A 24178-nucleotide genomic window follows, 5' to 3' on the forward strand; every position below is an offset into this window, starting at 1 on the left:
AAACTATGCAGTAGTTATCGAGAATTAAGGTCACGACCGATCCGGGCTCGATGAAACGCATACTCCCTCTCTTTTCGCCAACCTACGGTTGGCAGCAGTCGGGAGGAAAAAAAATGAAAATTGAGTATTGCTATAAAATAAGAAAGTGAATATAAACTATAATATATAATTAATAAAATGTAAAGATTAATGTAATAAAAGTTTGTCATCTAATTATTGATATAAAATAAGGAAATGTATCAAAAATGTAATGTATATATTATTTATTATAACTTTTTTTTTACATTTTATTTATTATATTTTATTAGATTTTTTTACTTCTTCGTGGTTAAGTATATTAACTAAAAGTTTTTCTGTATTTTCAATTTTTGTATAAATTTCTAATTTTTAATTTTTGGTATAATATTTTATTTATTTGACGCCATTTTTTTAATATTATTATTTTTTCAGTAATTTAAAAATACTGTTTTTTGTTTAAAATTTCTTCACAAGATGCATATAGACTTGGCGCCTCTTTTTACCTTTTTTTTAAAAAGATATTTTTTATGAATAATACATATTGTTATTTTATACACAATTTGCGAGCCATATATAACATGTTAAAAAATATTAAAGAAATTAATAAATTGTTATTGTTACTTCGCATGTACTAATTCTAAATAATGCTAAATTATGCTTTAGACTTGTTTGATTGAAATTAACGCAAATATACATTCAATCGTATGCATTACTACAGAGTTCAGTGTGTAATATTCACCAATGTATTTTATTATCATATTATTGTTACATTGTTTTTTAATATTTCCCATTTATGATCTTTAAAACTCTTTCGTACAAAAGCTTTGGCGCATCATTAGCCAATACAAAGTCCATATGATTAAAATTAGGCCACGGCACTTCGTACATATCTATTACGTTGGGTAGTAAATTGTACAACCTCTTCACATCCTTGAAGAAACATTTTTTGAATTATTATGCGTGATAATTTCTTATAAAAACTATAACTTCGAATTTAAAAATACGAAATTTTATCTACATATTTACAAAGTCAAGTTGCAATCTCTACTATAAAATCTTATAATTTTTACACTTTTTATCAATAAATAAATACTTTTTTATCACTTACAATGGGTTGTACCAGCAAGTCGTTGTTGCCGTAGTATATTGCTATCGGTCGCGTGATACTCGATAGATTGTACTCTGGAGGTTCCATCGATTTATATATTAAGAGATTTTTTGTGGCACCGTGGTCATATTGACGAAATTTTCCCGATTTAATTATTTGAACGTAATGCACCACCGTCTTAAGCGAGGCGGCGACAGGTAAGTGGCTCACGATAATGGGCAGTTGAGTCTAAATAAAAAGTACAACAGAGTATATACTACATACATACACATATGCATATATATAAATATGTATATCTAATGTTCGATTTGAAGTATAAATCGCACGGTCTTGAAACATATTTCCATCGCGACATTTTACGGAAGATTAATTATAAAAAGAATTAATAAAAATCAGGCGCAGATATTATGCGCAACAAACTTGTCTGCACTCTCTTCTCCATTTGTATTATACAAAGAAATACATAGTTTAATTATTATGTATCTGTTTTAATTTTATTTTTCTAGTTATTACATAAAATCATTAAACGAAATAAATAATCATAAATAATATTAAATAATAAATGTTTGAATCTACGATCTCTCTTTTTATTTTTTTCCCACAAATATTAAATTGTACATTTTGATAAATGTACATCATATAATCTTATTTTAAAATATAATTTTATCATATCTCACACAATAAATAAATAATTTCTTTATTCTTTTCTAGTTATCTTATAAAAAATATTTAAAAAAGAATCACCGAGTAAGTAAAGAAAAATAAAAATAAAATAGCTTTTTGTGTAAAATAAATAAATAGAGATGAATATTAGCCACTTTCACATCAGATTTTATATTTCTTTTATGTTAGAGCCTTTAAATTATAAATTACAGAAGGATTATTACTCACTAAATTAAACTGTTCGGGGTTGTTACCGAAGGGCATAAATATAAAATTATTGACGCACAACTCTGCTTGATAAAAATTCAGATTACAGCCGAGTAACGTCATTATTGCGTTAAAAGCATCTTTCGGGAATGTTTCGTCATGGAACAGAACCCGCAATAGTGGCTGCAATAAAAAATCTGTTTATTTCATGATGATAATTTACTCGTATAAATCTATATTTGTTCAAATATTTGATGGTTTTTTTAAAGAATAAGAAAATAAAAATATATATTTTCAGCATGTATTATACAAATTAAGATAATTTATACAAGCGTTAAGTTATAACAAAATATTAAATATTTATAAAATTGATACACAATCGATACATTTTAACGATTGATATATTTTTAATCAGATCATATAATTATGTAAACTTTGAAATTTTAGTAAGTTTTAAGTAATTTTAAAGTAAGAGTTTTAACAAATTTTTTAACTGGAATTGATTAAAAAATTGTAGTTTTGTATTAACTTTTTGGCCAGCTGGAGTTGTTCAATCACCTAACATGAAATTTTTATTCGTGTTTCAATATTCATGCTAGAGAAATATTTACTTATATATATATATGTATAATTGTTATATTTAATAGAATATAATGGAAATAGTGTGTTTTTTATAGGTATAAATGACATAAAATCATGTTTTTGTTCTTTTTGGAAGAAAAATAGCGTTCTAAACAGTTATTTTACAAAATAAATTATTTTCTAATAGTATAATTGCACATATTATATTACCTGACTCTCTTTTATTAAATAAAGTATCGGTCGTAGTGGACTTCTCATATGATCCACAAAAACCCCTGGTCCGAAACTGATCATCATTTTCACCATTCCAGCAATATTTGGACGCTCTATTGACATTACGTAAAAAACTGCTGCGCCCATAGAATGACCAATGTATGCGTGCAAAGGTTGTGATGTCATATTCGTGATATATGTAGTCATCGCGGGTACATCATAGATGCCCATTTCGTGGAAACTGATAGAAAATACAATATATCATCATAATAAAATATTTAAATATATATATACGTACATATACATATATATATACATATATATATATACAGGGTAGGCCATTTTAATCTTTCCACTAAAATTTCTCAAAATCCAAAAATTTAAGACAAAAATGTTTCAGATAAAAGTTGTATGGTTTCAAGGGGGACATGAGATGGTGTCATTGATTTGACCTTGAATAGCCATTTGAAGGTTACGTAAAGGTCAACTTCAATTTCTTAAATGGAACACTATATTTTTTCTTGCATACTTTTGTAGCTGACTTCGAGATCTTTCCAAAACACTACAATAAAATATTTTTTCATGAAGTATTTTTCGAGTTATTAAGGCTGCAAATTTGCAGTATTTTGACATAAAATACAAAATATCTTGGGAAATATTCATTTTTCGGTTATCATACCTTAATACTTTTATGCACAGAATAATGAGATAAATCAGTTGATGTAAAGGAAACACATCAAGTAATAATCTCAGTGTCATATATATACATATATAAATTAAACGCTATTCTCATATTGCTTGTTAAAAAACTTGACACTTTTTTTGGTATAGTTTCCAAATGCATTGTTTTTGAAAGAATTAAAAAAAAATTTAAGTTTAATGTGTTTGCTGTTCCCTTGATTTTTTAAATAATATGTATAAATAATTATTTGTGTAAAAATTTTAATAATTTTTTACATTTGAATGTAATGTTTATTTAAATAATAAATATTAATGTTTACCTTGTTATTTCAAATTTGGAAAGCGTACTTTGCGGCATCAAAAAATTTGTTTTATATTAACTTAAATAAAATATCTTTGGAGAAGTCATTGTAACAATCCTTAACAGAGATTATTACTTGAAGTAGTTTGCAGATATTTTATTACATTATAATTTAAAAATTTGATCATGAAGAATTATTTACATAGAAAAGTAAAAAAACAAGAAAGCACTGTATTAGTATATAGAAAAATGAATATGAGATGCATTTGCGAAATAAGATAATTTTTAATATATATTCCGTTGCAATAATATCTAATAAATTTGCATTTACGAAAACTTCACCAAAGGAAAAACTATCTATTTTCAAGAAATTGTTTTTTATATTTTTTAAGTATACCTAAAATTCCAATATTTTAATTCTGATGTTGATAAAGAAATGTGATCTCTCGAATGAGTAGTACCACGCAAATTAGCCAACCAAACATCGTATCCCTGATCCGCTAATAGATAAGCTAGAACACAAAATGAAAACACATTTGCAATCTTTTATTTGTATTTTTTTTCTCAGATGCTATATTTTTCCGTAGAAAAATTTTTATAACAAAATTAAGACCGTAATCTGATTTTATAATTCATTTAATACAATTTTAATGAATTAATATATAAACAAGGTTAAGAAATAAAGAGTTACATGTAACGAAGTTACAGTTACAGTTACTTCTTTTCGGTAACTATAACTTAACTTCGTTACTTTTCTCCATCTGTAACTGTAACTGTAAATTAATTACATTTTTTTAGTAACTACCCAGTAAACACAGTATATAAATGTTATATACTTAAGCATGTTGCATGTAACGTATATGTTAGTTGTAATTTCCCACTCATAGATGTAACATTTTTAATATTACATATATTACATTGTAGTTATATTGTCATTATATCTTAAGATAGCACTGACTTATCAATACATCAATGTGCTATTTGGTATATAATTACAATATAACTACAATGTAATATATGTTATATTAAAATGTTACATCTATGAGTTGGAAATTACAACTAACATGGATGTTACATGTAACGTACACGTTATATTACCTGTTATATTCCGTTTTATTATATAGCAATGTAACAATTATATATCGGTGTTTGCTGGGTAGTAACTATTTTAACAATTACTTTATGCACAGATTAATAGACCGATCGCCAAAGGCCTGTCTAAAGAAAAGACCGTCATTTTTGCCGCTTACCGACACACTTTGCCCCTGGTTTGAGTCCAGGCTAATAAAATTCTTTAATTTTACCAAAAAATTTTGCTTCTAGTGCGAATTCAGGCTAAAATCCTTTGATTATACGTGATGAGTTCATACATTGATGGCAATCGCAAAGTTGCAAGCAAATCGATCAATTATTACATTCAAGAATTTTTCTAAATACTTGACTGTGATTGTGCATAAAATGTAAGCTTCTTATATTTAAAGTCATGTATAATATTATTTTTAAAAAGTAACTGAAAAGTAACGATTCGTTACTTTTTGAGTAACTGTAACTGTAACGAGTTATTTTTAAAAATCGGTAACTTGTAACTGTAACTAATTACTTTTTCAATGAAATAACTGTAACTGTAACTAGTTACTTTTACAAAGTAACTTTCCCAATCTTGTATATATAATATGTATATGTTTAATATATATACCTATCATGTAACAAATTTACTTTTAATTTTAAAATAATTTCAAAATTTAAGATGGATTAAAAATATACCTATCCTAATTAAATAGGTTTAAATAGGCAATGTTTACAATGTTTTTGTTTCTTGATGTTTTAATTCAATATTTTTTTCTTAGATATTTTTTGATTAAAAGTAAAATTAACGATGTGATATGATCGACATTGTTAGCAAATTTTTCGGTGATTGAATAAGAAGTCGTACCAAGTGCTTTGCCTTTGCCAAGAGTGATCCAAACATAGTCGTCGCTAAAAGCACCGTGTACTAGTAATACAGGTAGAGAGCCATTACCACCTGGAATACGATGTAACGTTAAAAGATAGCCATCTTCTGTTGTTACAACGTGAGTTTCCGTAGGATAACCCGTTTTTTTATTATCTCTGGCTGAAAGAAAAAACAATAAAATAAGAGCATAATATACATGTTCATAATAATGTAGCGTTTTGTAATAATCATTTAAATATAAAGGATTATATACAATATTATGTAATAAATATAAAGTATAATTGTATGATAATAATAATAGTGAATAATTATAAAATCTAAAATAAATTCAAATAAACATTAATAAGATCTGATTAAGTATATAAATATAATTTTTAAAATATATAGAAGATATAATAATTATGGTATTTTTGCAAGGCAAAGTAGTGTAAGACTTAATTAAAATTATTTTAGAAAAAAATTGTTTAAAGGTTTAGATACCGGGTGTCCCAATATACTCCCCAGCAAACACCGATATATAATTGTTACATTGCTATAATAAAACGGAATATAACAGGTAATATAACGTGTACGTTACATGTAACATCCATGTTAGTTGTAATTTCCCACTCATAGATGTAACATTTTAATATGACATATATTACATTGTTGTTATATTGTAATTATATACCAAATAGCACATTGATGTATTAATAAGTCAGTGCTATCTTGGGATATAATGACAATATAAATAACTACAATGTAATATATGTAATATTAAAAATGTTATATCTATGAATAGGAAATTACAACTAACATATACGTTACATGTAACATGCTAAAGTATATAACATTTATATACTGTGTTTGCTGGGTACGTTTAGAGTGTTCAATTCATCATGCGCAAAGTTCGAGGCTCCGGAATATCTTGAAAAATATAAGTTTTATAAAAAAATGCTTCAGGTAGAAATTGTAGTTTGAAAACACTTCTTTACTGATTTTGTTTGGACTTTGAATGATATTGCCAACGACAGGTAAAATAATCTCGAATTTTTAAAATAGAACCACAGTATATTTTAATATATTTTTTAAATCGATTTCTCATAATATTCTGCATAAAAAATTAAAAGAATTAGAATGATCAAGAAGTGCATATAGTTAACAAGATATTTTATACTTCAATTCGATATCAACTTTATATACATTCTGAAATATCGAGTAAAACATTCATTTTCTGATGATCTAACATCAATAATTTTATGTATAACACGAGAGAAATTAACTGTTGTAAAACAGATAACGTACATAATTGTTTTTCAGATAAAATGGAGTTATTATTATATATAATTATATATATGTATCATTATGTTCATGTATAAACATATATCAATTTAATGATATATAATGAATTGTAAAACTGCTTCTTATGTTTTTATTTAAATTTGCATATCCCAGCGAGAAATTATAGATAAATTAACGTCGATTCGACGTCGAATCAATGTCGAATTGGTTGAATCAATTTCGATTTGACGTCGAATAATGAAAACTTCAATCCTCATTTCAGTAAGTTAAAAGTGTGTACTTACAGTGCTAAGAATTAAATCTGAATTGAGCTCGTCGTTCCTTCTAGATCGAATTATTCTTTCCACGGGTTTGTTTGGCAAGATGGTCGCCCCAGCAAGACAACCGTAAAACGACAATAAACACATAAATCCTATCAATTTTATTCCATCCATAATTAGCAATAATAAACAGTGAAAGAAAACGGACAACTCGAGTGTTTTCTGGAGTATTGGGATATGTATTATCGAAAAGGACAGAAAACAAGCGAGCGAAATGAATAAAGACTGAGTGGATTAACATCCTGTCCACTATTTAATAATGTTGCATCGATGACTTGTGATATTATAATAAAAGAATAAAATACATTACAGATTGATGGAAAGAGCAAAGGCGACGCACTACGTTATTGACCATGTCAGTGGATTCAATAGTTTGACGATGTCAGTAGATTTTTTCATTATTATCCCAGCAAACACCGATATATAATTGTTACGTTGCTATAATAAAACAGAATATAACAGGTAATATAACGTGTACGTTACATGTAACATCCATGTTAGTTGTAATTTTCCACTCATAGATGTAACATTTTTAATATTACATATATTACATTGTAGTTATATTGTCATTATATCCCAAGATAGCACTGACTTATCAATACATCAATGTGCTATTTGGTATATAATTACAATATAACTACAATGTAATATATGTTATATTAAAATGTTACATTTATGAGTGGGAAATTACAACTAACATGGATGTTACATGTAACGTACACGATATATTACCTGTTATATTCCGTTTTATTATAGCAATATAACAATTATATATATCTTAGGAGGAGATTTCAACGCAAGGACAGGTAGAAGGGAGAGAGTGATAGGAGGAGAGGAGGAAGAGGAAAGAAGATCGAAGGACAAGAAAGTTAATGAGGAGGGGAAGAAATTGATAAAAGAGCTGGAAGAGGTGGAATGGGGAATTTTTAACGGAGGGATAAAAGGGGATAGGAAGGGAGAGTATACATATACAGGAGGAAGAGGGGAATCGGTGATAGATTACGTGGTGGGAGAGGATAGAGTAGAGGAAAAGATGAAGAGAATGGAGGTGGGAGATAACATAGAATCTGACCATCACCCATTGATTGTAACGTTAGAAAGAAGGGGAGGTGCTGAAAAGGGAAAAAGGAGGGAGGGAAAAGGAATAAGAAAAAAGGGAAGATGGACGAAGAGAGGAGGAGAAAGAATAAGAGAGAAAATAGAATGGGGAAAGGAGTGGAAAGAGGGGATAGAAGAGGAGCTAGAGGAAAATATAGAAAGAATAGAAAAAGAGAGTGGAGAAGGGAAAAAGAAAGGGTGGTGGGATGGGGAGGAATGTGAGGAGAAGAGAAAAGAAGTAAGAAAAAAGTTAAGAGAATGGAGGAAAAAAGGAGGAGGAGGAGAAGGATACAGAAAAGTAAAGGCGGAATATAAGCTAATGTGTAAAGGAAAAAGGGAGAAGGAGAAAATAAGATGGTACAAGGAGGCGATAGAGGCAAGAACGGAAGAAGAGATATGGAAAATTATAAACAAGGAAAGGAAAAAGAGAGAAGGGGTGAATGAGGAGATAAAGGCGGGGGAGTGGAAGGAATACTTTATGGACTTACTGGAAGGGGTAGAGGTTAAAGTTGTAAGAGAAGGAAAAGAAAAAAGGGAGAGAGATGAGGAGCAGGAGATAAGCAGGGGGAAAGTAAAGAGGATATTGGGAAAACTGAAGAAAGGAAAAGCAGCGGGGGAAGATGGGATACCGAGTGAGGTATGGAAATATGGAGGGGAGAAAGTAGAGAAGTGGGTATGAGAAATGTGCAACAGAGTTTGAAGAGGGGAAAGATGGCCGGCGAGGTGGAAAGAGAGGATAATAGTACCACTGTTAAAAAAGGAAACGGGGAATAGGGTGGAAAATTACAGAGGGGTGACGTTGATGCCAACGTTATATAAGGTATACGTGGGGATTCTAACAGAAAGGTTAAAGGAGGAAATAGAGAAGGGGAATATGTTACCGGAGAGTCAAACAGGTTTTAGGGAGGGAATGGGGGTGATAGATAGTATATATGAGCTAAACTACCTGGTTGATAAAAAAGTGAATAAGAAGGGAGGTAAGGTAGTAGCGGCCTTCATAGATCTGAAGGCGGCGTTTGACTCAGTGGATAGGAACGTGTTAATGGAGGCAATGAGAAATAGAGGGATAAGAGAAGGATTAAGAAGTAGGATAGAGGAGGTGTACAGAGAGACGAGGAGCAAGGTAAGAGTGGGGAAGGAGGAGGGAGAAAACTTTTGGACGGCAAAGGGTGTGAGGCAAGGTTGCCCAATGAGCCCACACTTGTTTAATTTATTGATAGCAGATATAGAGGAAGTGCTGAGAAAAGGAGGTTGGGGAGGGGTGAAGCTGGGAGGGAAATGTGCACTGCTTGGCATATGCAGATGACATGGTACTGTTGGCGGAGGATGAGGAAGGGATGATACATATGTTGGGGAAAATGGAAAATTACATGGACAAGAAAAGGTTAGAGGTAAATGTGGATAAGACAAAAGTAATGAGGTTTAGAAATGGAGGAGGAAGAATGAAGAAAATGGAGTGGAGGTGGAAAGGGAAAAAATTAGAGGAAATGAAAGAATTCAAGTATTTAGGATATAAGTTACAAAGGACAGGAGGCACAAGTAAAGGACCGAGTGAGGAAAGCAGAAGCGGTGATAAGACAGGTGTGGGAAATGGGGAAAAGAAGATTTGCAGGAGACTGGATGAAAAAAGTATGGTTAATGGAAAGGTTGGTGGGAACGGTGTTGGAATATGGGGGGGAAATATGGGGGTGGAAGGAGAGGAGAGAAGTAGAGGCAATGCAGGAAAGATGGATTAGGTGGACGTTAGGAGTGGATTGGTGTACGCCGGGGTATATGGTAAGAGAAGAGATAGGAAAGGATAAATTTAGGATAAGGGCAGGAAGAAGAGCGGTAGGGTATGAGAAAAAATTAGAGGAAGGAATGGGAGGAAGTTTAGCGAGGAAATGCTATGAGGATATGAAAGAGAGGGTAAGAGAAAGAAGGGAGAGAACGGTTTGGGAGAAAGAGAGAGCAACATTTTTTGAAGAAATGGAAATAGAAAGGAAGGAGATGGAGAAAAAAAGAGAGAGGGGAGAGGAAATATACGAGGGATGGGAGCAGAAAGACAGAGAAATGCAAAAGGAGGAAAGATGGGAGAAGAGAGTCGAGATATAATAGATGGTATGGAGAATGGACGGAGGAGGATTTACCGGAATATTTGAGAAAGGGATGGGGGAAAAGTAGATGGAGAAGGATAGTGAGGTTTAAAATGAACAATGAAATGAAAGGGGCGAGCAACTTTCTGGTATATATTTATTAAATAATATTTATATAATATTATACATATAGTTTATATGTAATATTTAACTTGTTATAAATTATGTATTTTTTACGCATATAAATTTATTCTATTTATATGCATATTTGGATAAATTAAATAAAAAAAAAAAAAATTGGAGAGAAATATTTTTTATAAATATCTATTATAAAATACCTATTATAAAAAGTCATATTAAAAAAATAATCTATAAGATATATAAAAGTATTCAATCGTAAGATGTAAGACACATCTCACGAAAGATGCAAATATATACCTAAAATAAGATTAAAAGAAACAATCTTGAAAGATAAATGATAAATTTGTGTTAATATTTAAGATAGATAGGATTGTTAACGAAAAAACATATAGTTACAAATAACTAAAAAATTGCGTTATATCTTTGAAAGCAGTTTAAAATTTACCTTAGAGGATACGATTTAGTATACTTTTGCCTATTTAATATTACTCTTAATTAATTAATATTAATATTATTTTATTGCAGTAAGTGTATTTTATTGAAATTAACACATATATGACATCAATTCTCAGATAGCACCATGTCCAAAATTGGTGCATAACACATCTTTAAGATGCTTTTAAGATATCTTTAGGATATCATATCATATGATTTCTTAAAGATGTCTTAATAAAGATTTCGTAATAATATCTTATGTACCAATTTTAGACATGGTGCTATCTGAGTTCTATTCAATACTAGAGTTTAGTGTGCAATATTTAAATCATCTATGTATTTAATTACCATATCGTGGTTACAAAATGCTTGAATACTTCTCTTTCATGATCTTCAAAACTCTTTCGTACAAAAACTTTGGCGCATCTTTAGCCCACATAAAGCCCATGTGATTAAAACTGGGCCGCGGCACTTCGTACATATCTATTACGTTGGGTAGTAAATTGTATAACCTCTTCACATCCTTGAAGAAACGTTTTCTGAATTATTATGCGCAAAAATTTCTTGTATTTCCGATTACAAAGATACGAAATTTTATCTACATATATACAAAGTTAAGTCACAATCTCTACTATAAAAACTTCTACACTATTTATTAATAAATAAATATTTTTTCATTACTTACAATGGGATCTGCCAACAAGTCGTCGTTGCTGTAGTATATCGCCATCGGTAGCGTGATACTCGATAGATTGTACTCTGGAGGTTCCACCGATTTATATATCAAGAGATTTTTCGTTGGACCGTAGTCATATTGACGCATCTTACCCGATTGGATTACTTGAACATAGTGCACTACAGACTTAAGTGAGATGGCGGCGGGTAAGTGGCTCACGATAAATGGCAGATGAGTCTAAATAAAGAGTACAAATATGTACTACATATATACACATATACATACATACATACGTATATATATGTACATGTATATACAAAGTACAAAGTCCGATCTGAAATGTAATCGCACGATCCTGAAACGTATAAGGATCATACTTCGATCGCGACATTTTACAGAAGATTAGAAAAGGAATAATAAAAATAAGGCGCATATATTATGCGCGACAAACTTGTCTGTACATTTTTTCCATTGTAACGGCGTAGCCGTTACTAACGCCTCGCGGGCCGATCACCCGCCCGCCACTTGAGGCTATGGCGCCTAAGGCGCCCCTAAGCGCAAAATCATAACTGATACACGGGTCACCCTACCCCAGGGGCGCCCCACTACAACCCCCCAGAGGCGCCCCACTACGACGCCGGCGTTACCCCCACCACAGCCTCGAGGTAGAGTGGGGGAACCGCCGGCAGGGTATATAAGCCGGCTCGACGGATGAGCCGGCACCAGTCCTGCTCCAGACCTCCTAGCCAGGCAACGGGCTTCTCGTTGTTACGCCGGGTTTCCCGGTTTCCGGTCTCTTCCTGTTACACGCCGGGCAACGGGTTTCTCGTTGTTACGCCGGGTTTCCCGGTTTCCGGTCTCTTCCTGTTACACGCCGGGCAACGGGTTTCTCGTTGTTACGCCGGGTTTCCCGGTTTCCGGTCTCTTCCTGTTACACGCCGGGCAACGGGTTTCTCGTTGTTACGCCGGGTTTCCCGGTTTCCGGTCTCTTCCTGTTACACGCCGGGCAACGGGTTTCTCGTTGTTACGCCGGGTTTCCCGGTTTCCGGTCTCTTCCTGTTACACGCCGGGCAACGGGTTTCTCGTTGTTACGCCGGGTTTCCCGGTTTCCGGTCTCTTCCTGTTACACGCCGGGCAACGGGTTTCTCGTTGTTACGCCGGGTTTCCCGGTTTCCGGTCTCTTCCTGTTACACGCCGGGCAACGGGTTTCTCGTTGTTACGCCGGGTTTCCCGGTTTCCGGTCTCTTCCTGTTACACGCCGGGCAACGGGTTTCTCGTTGTTACGCCGGGTTTCCCGGTTTCCGGTCTCTTCCTGTTACACGCCGGGCAACGGGTTTCTCGTTGTTACGCCGGGTTTCCCGGTTTCCGGTCTCTTCCTGTTACACGCCGGGCAACGGGTTTCTCGTTGTTACGCCGGGTTTCCCGGTTTCCGGTCTCTTCCTGTTACACGCCGGGCAACGGGTTTCTCGTTGTTACGCCGGGTTTCCCGGTTTCCGGTCTCTTCCTGTTACACGCCGGGCAACGGGTTTCTCGTTGTTACGCCGGGTTTCCCGGTTTCCGGTCTCTTCCTGCTATACACCGGGTGACGGGTTTCTCGTCATTACGCCGGGTTTCCCGGTTTCCGGTTTCTTCCTGCCATAGGCTATACGCCTCCGTACACCGTATCTCTATTATACCGGGTAATTTGTAAATCTTTTCCGGACACCGCTACAGGCTATACGCCTCCTTATTTTGTATATACCGAGTAGTCAATAAGTTTCTCTATTTAGGGCTTTATGCCAACAAACATTTCGTTTATACCGAGTAGTCAATAAGTTTCTCTATTTAGGGCTTTATGCCAACAAACATTTCGTTTATACCGAGTAGTCAATAAGTTTCTCTATTTAGGCTTTATGCCAACAATCATTTTGTTTACTTGTTTCTTTTTGAATAAACCAAAGTATTGTTAATAAGGAATAAGCGAGTCTGAATCTCCCCCTTCCTCCCGAATCCTGGAACCGGCGAGCCGATCCGCGGCGTCGGGAAAGGTGAACCGTTACACCATTTATGTTTATTATATAAAGAAATATATTTAATTTTTTTATATCTGTTTAAATTTTCATTTCCTAAATATTATTATAAAGAAAATTATTAAATAAAAATAAATAATTATTTAATAATTAAATAATAAATATTTGAATCTCCTTCTCTCCTTTTTCCCCGAATATTAAATATTACAAATTTATAATATAATTTTAAAATATAATTTTATAATATTTTTTACAACAAATAAATAATTTTTAAATTCCTCTCTCTAGTTATCTTAATATAAAACATTTAAAAAGGAATTACAAAGCAAGTAAAGATAAATAACAATAAAATTGTTTTTTGTGTAAATTCCCAGCAAACACAATATATAAATGTTATATACTCAAGCATGTTACATGTAACGTATATGTTAGTTGTAATTTCCCACTCATAGATGTAACATTTTTAATATTACATATATTACATTATAGTTATATTGTCATTATATCCCAAGATAGCACTGACTTATCAATACATCAATGTGCTATTTGGTATATAATTACAATATAACTACAATGTAATATATGTTATATTAAAATGTTACATCTATGAGTGGGAAATTACAACTAACATGGATGTTACATGTAACATACACGTTATATTACCTGATATATTCCGTTTTATTATAGCAATGTAACAATTATATATCGGTGTTTGCTGGGTTAATTAGAGAAGAATATAGAGACAAGTTTGTCGTGTTTAATATAAGCACCTAATTTTTATTAGTCATTTTATATGTGGTTTTGCATTTGTATATTAGTATATCCCTTTGTAATTCATTATTATAATTTGCAGAAAGAATTATTACTCACTAAATTTAATTGCCCGGGGTCGTAACCGTTGGGAATAAATATGAGAAAATTGGCGCACACCTCCGCAAAATAAAAATTCAGGTTGCAACCAATTAACATCTTTAGTATGTTATAAGCACTTTGCGGGATTAATTCGTCATGGAACAATAATCGCAATATTGGCTGCAATTAACAATTTCTTTATTTCATGATAATAATTTGTTCTTAAATCTATACTCCTTCAAATTTTTAGTCGAATTTTTCAAGAATAAAAAAATATAAATTTCTTAGCATATTATTATATGAATGAAGACAGTGGTTCTTAATGACCTTTTTAAAGTTACAGAACACTTTTGATTATAGGAAAAATTTGCGGAACACCAAAATCATTAATATTATAAAGATAATAACAAAAATATGTATGAATATATTTTTTATTAAAAGTTATACAGTACAAATTATGTAGCAGTAACAAAATTTAAATTTAAATTTAAAAAACAATATTCATAAAATTAAAAAAAAATTATAGTAGTTTTTTCTATGTATAGATATGCTGTGCTTTCATAATTTCGAGCAACACTTGTAACACGTTTGCGGAACACTAATGTTCCGTGAAACACCGGTTAAAAACCACTGAATTAATATAATGTATAGAAGCGATATTATATATCAGAGATATAAATAAAAGATAAAATCATATTTTTGTTTGTTTTGACAGAAAAATAGTGTTCTAAACAGTTATTTACAATATGAATTATTTTTTAATAATATTCACATATATTATATTACCTGAATCTCATTTATCAAATAAATTATTAGTCGTATTGGACTTTTCATATGATCTGCAAAAGCTCCTGGTCCGAAACTGATCATTATTTTCACCTTTCTAGCAATTTTTGGACGCTCTGTTGCCATTATGTAAAAAATTCCTGCGCCCATAGAATGACCAATGTACGCGTGCAATGGTTGTGATTTCATATTCGTGATATATGTAGTCATCGCTGGTACATCATAGATGCCCATTTCGTGGAAACTGATAGAAAATACAGTATATCATCATAATAAAATATTTAAATATATATACACGTACATATACATATACATATATATATATATATATATATATATATATATATATATATAAGGAGACGCGGTAGCGTCTCGCTAAGTTATATCTTTTATTCGTCAAATTAAAATACAATTTACAAAAAAACAAAAAAAAATATCGAAAGATATCGAAAAGATAGCGAAAATATCGAAACAATAGCAAAAATTATCCGTGGGACGCTACTGTGTATCCTTTACCGGACGTAACACGTTTTTCGTAACCTTGAAAACAAAAATTTGAAATACTTTATGAACGGGAACATATTTTTCAAAAGGTGACCATCAATCAAAAGCGCGATTTTTTCCGAGTAAAATGAGACCTTAACGAACTTGATAGCTCTATTGGTTGCGGAGATATGAATTTTTTTAGTTATTTTTTGGTAAAAAATGTGTCACTTTTTTGTCCAACTACGGCGTCGTACTTGTCCGCGGTTACCCATCCCGACAAAGTAATTTTGTCCGCAGCTGCTTTATCTTATCCGCGGCCACCCATCCTAGTATAGTGACATTTTCCTCAGCTGCTTAACCTTTTAAGCAACCAAACGAAAAATAAATTCTTGCTCTCTCTCACTCTCTCTCACTCTTTCCCCCCTCTCTCTCTCCCCCCTCTCACCCTTTCTTTCTTGCTTTTCCACGCCTTCATTTGTTCTCTCTCACCCTCTCTCGTTCTCTCTCGCTCTCTCTCGCTCTCTTCCGCTCACTCTCACAAGACCAAACATTACCAGAACTATCCTTTCCCGTATGGGATCTCTAAATACTGTATTCACATATCTCTGGAACATCGCCGGCGAATTACAGAGACCGAAAGGAACTCGTAATGGCCATTGGGCACAATAAATGCCGTATACTTCCGACTCGATTCGTTCACTCGCACATGGAAGAAACCGTTCGTCAGATCGAGCGTACTAAAAACACGCGCGCCCTGCAACATATCCAGCTGGTCTTTGATCAATGTCAGCGGATATCTGTCTTTAATGATCTTCTTATTTATTAGCCGATAATCTACGCACAGTCTAAACGTATCGTCTTTCTTTCGAACTAAAACCACCGGACTCGCATAATCAGAAACAGATGGTCGCACGATTCCATCCGCAATCCACCAATCGATTTGCGCGTTAACTACTGTTCTCTCGAACGTCGATAAGCGTCTTGCCGACTGATACACCGGCTCCTCATCCCTAAGCACGAGTTTCATTGTTACCTCAGCCTCACCGGTTCTGTCTGGCTTGTAATTATTTATTAATTTTTCTATCGCTTCTCTCCGCTGAGAGTCCTCGACATGCGAGACATTTACGTGACTCGCTTCGCACGTTTTGTGGCGAATTACATCTATCTTAAGTATCTCCGGCATATTCTCGTATCCTGCCACATCGCTCGCCACCTCCGACTCGACGCTCGCGCGCTCTACCACTTATTTGCGCGTTATCTGTGCCAACGGACGGATAGTCATATCGCTGCCCCTGATATTAACATCGGTCAAATTTAAGAAATCCGTTCCCAGTAATAATTTGTGTCGAAGCATCGTATCTGACACGACATGTATACAAACCGAATATGAATGCTCTTCAACTCTGAGCTCGGCTTGGAATTTTCCCAATGTTGTGTTATTATTTGAACCTACGCCATCGAATAACAGCCTGCTACATCGCAAACACGCAGAACCGAGCTTGATGTATTTGTCCGCGCGGATCAAACTAAAGTCGCTTCCCGAATCGATCAATGCCTCTATCTTACGATCGTTAAGAAAAACATTCTTAAGATATTTACGATACGAAGCCCCCGATATTGCGCAGCTCTCTTTACCCGCTTTTGTTCTCTTAACGCACCTCGACGCGATATGCCCCCGCTCTTCGTATTGAAAGCACTTAGCGCCTTGCTCTTTAGTCGGACAATTTATGCCTAAATGATCACGTTCGCCACAATTAAAACAATACGCGATTTTACCCGCGAACCTCCTATTCTCGCTACCGTTTGCGGTTTCTCTTTGCTCACTTTTTCCCTGGTCGCTGACTCGCTTCTCTGTTCTCGTTGACCTTGATGCGTTGGATATACCTCGGTCTCGGAGGGTCACCCTCTCGAATGCCTCCAATAGTCCATCCGCCGCTGCAAATCGCTGGATGCGTACTTGATATTTTAGTCTCTCGTCTGGAATCCCCTCGATCAGGTACTCTAGCATTTCATCCTCCTCAATTGGCACATAGTTGCCCAAGATAATCTTTTCATGGAAATATTCCTGGAACGTTTCGCCCTTCTTCCACACTCGCTCCTCAAATTTTTTCCGCGTTGTCACTTTGCTTTGCCGCCTAAAGAACATAGCTCTTAACTCATCCAGAAGATGGTCGAATGTCATCGTGATGTGTTCCGCCCTGGAATGCAACCACTCGTGCGCTCTTCCCTTTAGTCGCATGCCGATGAGAATTTTCGCAACATCGTCCTCCAATCGGTACGTCGACCTAAGCTGCTTTATCTGCTTCTCCCACGTCTCATAATGGCTGGATTTACCATCGAAAACACTCAGCAGATTTGCAATCGCCGTTATATTCGTTCGCGTTTGAACCAACGGGGCCGGAATATCGTCGCTACCGTCGCCATCGCCCGCACTTGCTCCCGCTCGATCGCCGCGGCCACACGCGTCGATTGCCGTCGCTCGTCCCTCATAGTCTGCTCGGCTTGCATCTTTTTGCGCATTACCTCCAGCTCCAAAACGCGCTACCGCCAACTCTCTCTCCCTCTTATGCAGCTTGACCTCTCGTTGCTGCCGACTCAATGCTGGTTGTGCACTCGCCGCACTAGCTGTCTCTCGCTGCTGCCGACTTGATGCCGGTTGTGCACTCGCTACACCAGCCACTTCTCGCTGCTGCGAATCCTCGCCGCCGTCACCACACTCGTCCGGTCCGTTCATCCACGCCCCCGACGGATCGTCCTCCATCAACCGCGCGATCAATTCCGCTTTGGTGCCCGCAATGGACAGTCCGCGCGCCGCCAACAACTCTTTCAACGCAACGACGGTGAATCTGTTCGGATCTCTCATTACGGCGACTCTACACCACACTCTACTCAACAAGAACCGTCTCTAAAACCGCCGTCCACGTCGCAGCACGCACCGTCTCTCGCACCCTGACGCGCGCGTTTCGCTCTCAAATTCCTCGCACTGCCTGACTCCGTCGTCAAATTTTCTCTCTAATGTATCTTCCGGCTACGTCTCCAAATGTCTCACTGCTATCCCGGACGAGCCCCCAATAATTTGTAGGATGTTATACAATTAATATGTAGAATAAAAATAAAACAGATCGGAGAGTTCCAGAAAGGAGAATCACAAAATGTATTTTGTAACAATATTAAGATACACGAAGTATTCGTCGATCGGCTCATTCATGCCGCGTACACATATTATTTCTCGATATTGACGAAGTCAGGTGCGGATCTCGACTGACTGAAATCCACGGTTATATACACAGGTCTGGCAACTCTCATGGTGGGGGTAAGACTCTTAATGTCATGATTTGTGGTTCATAAATCGGTCGCTAACCGCAGAGCGCTGTGATCGCTGAGTAAAGAGCTTATATCTATAAGATATAAATTAGTTCAAATATCTTTTAAAATTTTACCTGAGCTATCAGTTTTCCACTATTATCGTATTTTACAAATTCTTTAATGACAAAATGTTTTTCAAAATGTTTTTCACACACGCGTTGATTTAATCGCAAACACTCTACTCCAGGAATTGATGCTGTCCATTTTGCACGAAGATTTTCATCTTTTGGCACTTGAAAAGTTGACCATTTTTCTATGCACTTATATTTATTTGTTGTACAATTCGGCACAACACATTCCGATGGCATTTTAATGAAATTTTAATTAAACAGATATGACATATGATATATATGACATATGAGTTATGATATAGTCATTTAAAAAAAAGAACTCTTACTATGCGATCACAGTACCATACGGCTAGCGGTTAACTCAAGAAACTTTTGACATTCATTAAGAGCCTTACCCCCACCATGAGAGTTGCCAGACCTGTGTATACGACCGTGCTGAAATCACGCATCGCTCCTGCTGCCGGGCGCGGATCGCGCGCCGTCGGCAGCCGAAAATCACATGACACACACAAGCCGTAACCGTGATCAACGGTCGTGTCGACCTTCTACACTTATAACAGAATTATCAAAATTTTATTACGAATAATTATTTATACAAAAACATAAAAAAATTAGGAAAACACTGTATTGGAATATTGATAAATGAATATGAGATGTTTGCCGCAAAAGATAATTTTTAATTTCATTGCAATTTTAATAAATTTGTATTTACGAAAACTTCAGAAAAAAAGTAAAACTATTTACTTTAAAAAAAAATTTTTTTAATTTTATGAGAATACCTAAAGTCCCAATATTTCCATTCTGATGTTGATAGGGAAATGTGCTCTCTCGAATAAGTAGTACCACGTAAATTGCCCAACCAAACATCGTATCCCTGATCCGCTAATAGATAAGCTAGAACACAAAATTAAAAACATTTGCAACATATTATTATTTGTATCTTTTTTTTATATTTGATATTTTTTGTAATATTCTTTCGTAGAAACATTATTATAACAAAATTAAAACCGTAATTTAATTTATAATTCACTCATTACAATTTCTAAAGTAAAATCATATACGTAAAATACATAAATATGTAAAATATATGCATATAAAAATATATACTTACACCTGTCATGTAACAAATTTTAGAAATTTAACTTTCTTTATAAAACTTTTTTAAAATAAGTTGAACTAAAAATTAATTGCAATTAAAAGTGCATTAAAATGTTTTTTTTGTTATTTAAATTCGATATTTTTCTCTTATTGTTAGATACTTTTTAATTAAAAATAAGATTAAGAAGCTGCTGCCGTATTTATCGTCCGAGCGATTATTTCTTTTTAGACAAGTAATTATTTTTATTGACAGTTTATACATACCAGAGAGAAACATATAAAATAAGAGCAGCACAAACTTGGAATTGATAAAGGAATATAAGTGAATATTTAGATATCAATTTGACAACCTAGTAAAAGAGAATAGTTTATCTAATGTGTGTGCACATTCACATATGCACGAAAATTCTTGATAAGCTATTCTCTTTTACTAGGCTTACAAATTGATATCTAAACATTTACTTATATTCCTTCATTGAATTTTAAGTTGGTGCTGGTCTTATTTTGTATGTATAAAGTGCCAATGAAAAGAATTTCTTGTCTAAAAAAAAAAAAAATAAATAATTGCTCGGTCGGCATCCTTTTAATAATGTGATCTGATTGACACTGCTGGTATAATCTTTCGATGATTAATTAAAAAGTTTTACCGAGTGCTTTGCCTTTGCCAAGAGTGATCCAAACAATGTCAGTGTTAAAAGCACCGTGTACTAGTAAAACAGGTAGAGAGCCGTTTTCACCTGGGATACGATGTAATGTCAAAATATAGCCATCTTTTGTTGTTACAACGTGAGTTTCCGAAGGATAACCCGTTTTTTTAATTATCTCTGGCTAAAAGGAGAAAGAATAAAATGGAAGTATAGTTTATTTTTATATTAATGTAGCGTTTTGTAATAACAACATATAAATATGAAAGGTCATATACAATATGTGATAAATATAAAGAATAGTTATATGGTAATAATATAATAATAAATAATTATAAAATCTATAATCACAAATGAAATAAACGTTAATGATATCTAATTAAGCATAGAATTATAATATTCAAAATATAATTATAGAATAACCATATTTTTGCAAGATGAGTGTAAAACTCAATTAAAATTATTTTACAAAGAAATTGTAGAGGATTATATATATTGTTGTCCATATCTCTCTCTTACGTATATTATCGTTATTGAATAAATTTTTATAATTATTTCATAATTTTATTAATCACAAAAATATTTTTATTCATATTGAATCTTTTAAGGGGTTGCTGCAGGTATGTTAATTTTTACCGACCGTATGCGAATATTGATTATTTTGGGATATCTTTTTATTGATTATACAGATTAATAAATCCTTTTCCACGATTAAAATACTTACAAAAACGGACCGCGTTAGCTATAATTCCATATATAAATCATATAAAAATGAAAAATTACAGTTTTTTTTATCGGCTTCTTTTGTGTCAGTTCGTAACAATACTTATTTAATAAAAAAAGTTCTGCAGTTTGTCTGTGCATAAGATATATAGCTCATGCAATAGGGATAACAATTAGAAGTGAGATTACAAATCTAATAAAAAAGTTATATATTAATAAATTTTCACGCATATGTGTGTGTATGCATGTGTATATGTCGAATACGTGCGGTTATGTGTGGCGCTACTTTATCGGAGTTCGGCCGTCAGTCCAGCATCCCCTTTAAGATATTATAATAAACGTTATTACCCAGCAAACACAAAGTAACAATTACATAACATCAATGTTACAATTTCCCATTCAATAATATAATTGTTACGTACAAGCCATGTTATATTGCAGTTATATTGTTGAGTGGAAAATTGTAACGTTGATGTTATGTGATTGTTACTTTGTGTTTGCTGGGTAGAGAGAGAAACTGCATATAATGCATAATAATTAGAAAACCTATCTAATAATCGATATCTAAGTATGGTAATTTAACTGTTGAAAAACAGGCTGTAAAAACAGGCCGTAACAGAAACAATGTATCAGTAAAAACGTGCCTTAAAGAATTATTGAGGCAAATTATGTTAAGTTGCATGTTTATCAAATTTATTCATTTTATTATTTCTAATGTAATGTATCGTGTGTACGATTCTTTGATTTGTCTTTGCAATGCCTGCATTTAAACTCATGTAGCACACTTTAAACATTTGTTTATCAAATTAATTTCTAATTAAATAATATTTACACGTCTCTTCCTGTTTTATTTTAATTTCTTAAGATCATTTTCTAGATATTGCGTGACCTCATGAAAGTAGTAAAATTTTGAAACATATCTGTACATGTTTATTATGACGTATTTTAAAACAAAGATACACATTAAATAGCAATTAACTTTAAACGATATTACAAATTAAATAAAATGGTTCTATAAAAAGTCTATAAAATATTTTTAAAGACTACTTACTTAAAGTTGATGTACATCCAATTTTGAGAAATTTCGATTTCGATTATGAACAATAAAAGTGGCAAGAACGGTATACAGGGTGTTTAATATATTTGTCTTATATAATGTATATTTGTTCAATAATTATTTCTTTATTAAGTAATATAGAAAGAAATCGCGTAGAAAAAAATATTTTTTGGTATAAGGAATGATGCTATTATATTTATATGACTTAAACAATTAGCGGGCGCGAATTAAGTGGCATATATGTATAAAAAGATCGCGTTTTTAATCAATTCTTCACAGCGATGAAGAAATTAATTTAACTGGAATAATGAAATCTTTAATACGCATTTCGTTTAGTTAAACGTTTATACTTACAGTGCTGAGAATTAAATCGGAATTGATTTCTGCGTTGTTCCATTTAGATCGAATTATGCTTTCCTTGGACTCATTTGACTCGGTGGTTGCATCCCTATCAAGACAAACGTAAAACAATAACAAACACATAAATCCGATCAATTTTATTCCATCCATAAGTGAATTCATTAAACAGTGAATGAAAACGGACAATTTGAGAGAGTCTTCTGGTATATATATTATCAAATAAAAGCAGAAAACCAGTTAGTCAAATGAATGATAACTGAGCGCGCATTAACGTTTTGTCCACTATTTATGAATGCTGCATTGATGACTTGTGATATTACACTAATGAAAAAAGAATAAATTACAGATTGATGTAAAGAACAGATGATTCACTGTATTATCGACCACGAGTCATCTACATATTGATTCAACCGTTTGTAGATTTTTTCACATATTATATGTAGATATAATATGTATATAATCTATATTGTACATGTATCAAAAATTTATAAATTGTTAAAATGATAATAATATAATGTGAAAGGCGTGGACATCTAGCAAACGATATTTTTGAGTATTTTGAATCATTGAATTATAGTATTTATATATGTGTATATATATATGTATATATATATATATATATATATATATATATATATATATATATTTATTTATTTATTTATTTTTTTATTATTTATTCATTTATTTATTTAACCAATATATTTCAGATTATCAACGTGTTATATCGCTGTTACATTGTTTAAATATTTCCCTTTCATAATTTTAAAAACTTTTTTGTACAGAAGTGTAGGCTCATTCTCGATTCATATAAAGTCCACGTGATTAAAATTAGTCCACGGCACTTTGTGCCACACAATTACGTTCGGTAGTAAATTATATATAATCTTTTCTCATCCTTGAAAAAATATTTTTCTAAGTTTTCATTCGAGTTTCTTTTATATAACCCTTACTTTTTTAAACTACTTTCTCAATT

General features: G+C 33.1%; 1 protein-coding gene across 1 annotated transcript; it reads right to left on the reverse strand.

Moving 5' to 3' along the window:
- Nucleotides 1–681: 681 nt before the first annotated feature.
- LOC114930693 (uncharacterized) lies at nt 682–23437 on the reverse strand. The gene is given in 16 exon segments (XM_085479677.1): nt 682–948; nt 1127–1354; nt 2018–2179; nt 2789–3032; nt 4171–4285; nt 5707–5874; nt 5877–5886; nt 7293–7553; nt 10921–10939; nt 11440–11600; nt 11763–11990; nt 14633–14794; nt 15401–15644; nt 20103–20217; nt 21069–21249; nt 23200–23437. Coding segments are annotated over 16 exon segments (2619 nt in total). The 5' UTR covers nt 23368–23437; the 3' UTR covers nt 682–795.
- Between the last annotated feature and the right edge of the window lie 741 nt (nt 23438–24178).

This window comes from Nylanderia fulva, unplaced genomic scaffold (genome assembly GCF_048542155.1).
Source record: "Nylanderia fulva isolate GAGA-0341 unplaced genomic scaffold, ASM4854215v1 Scaffold127, whole genome shotgun sequence".
In the NCBI taxonomy this organism is placed as follows: domain Eukaryota; kingdom Metazoa; phylum Arthropoda; class Insecta; order Hymenoptera; family Formicidae; genus Nylanderia; species Nylanderia fulva.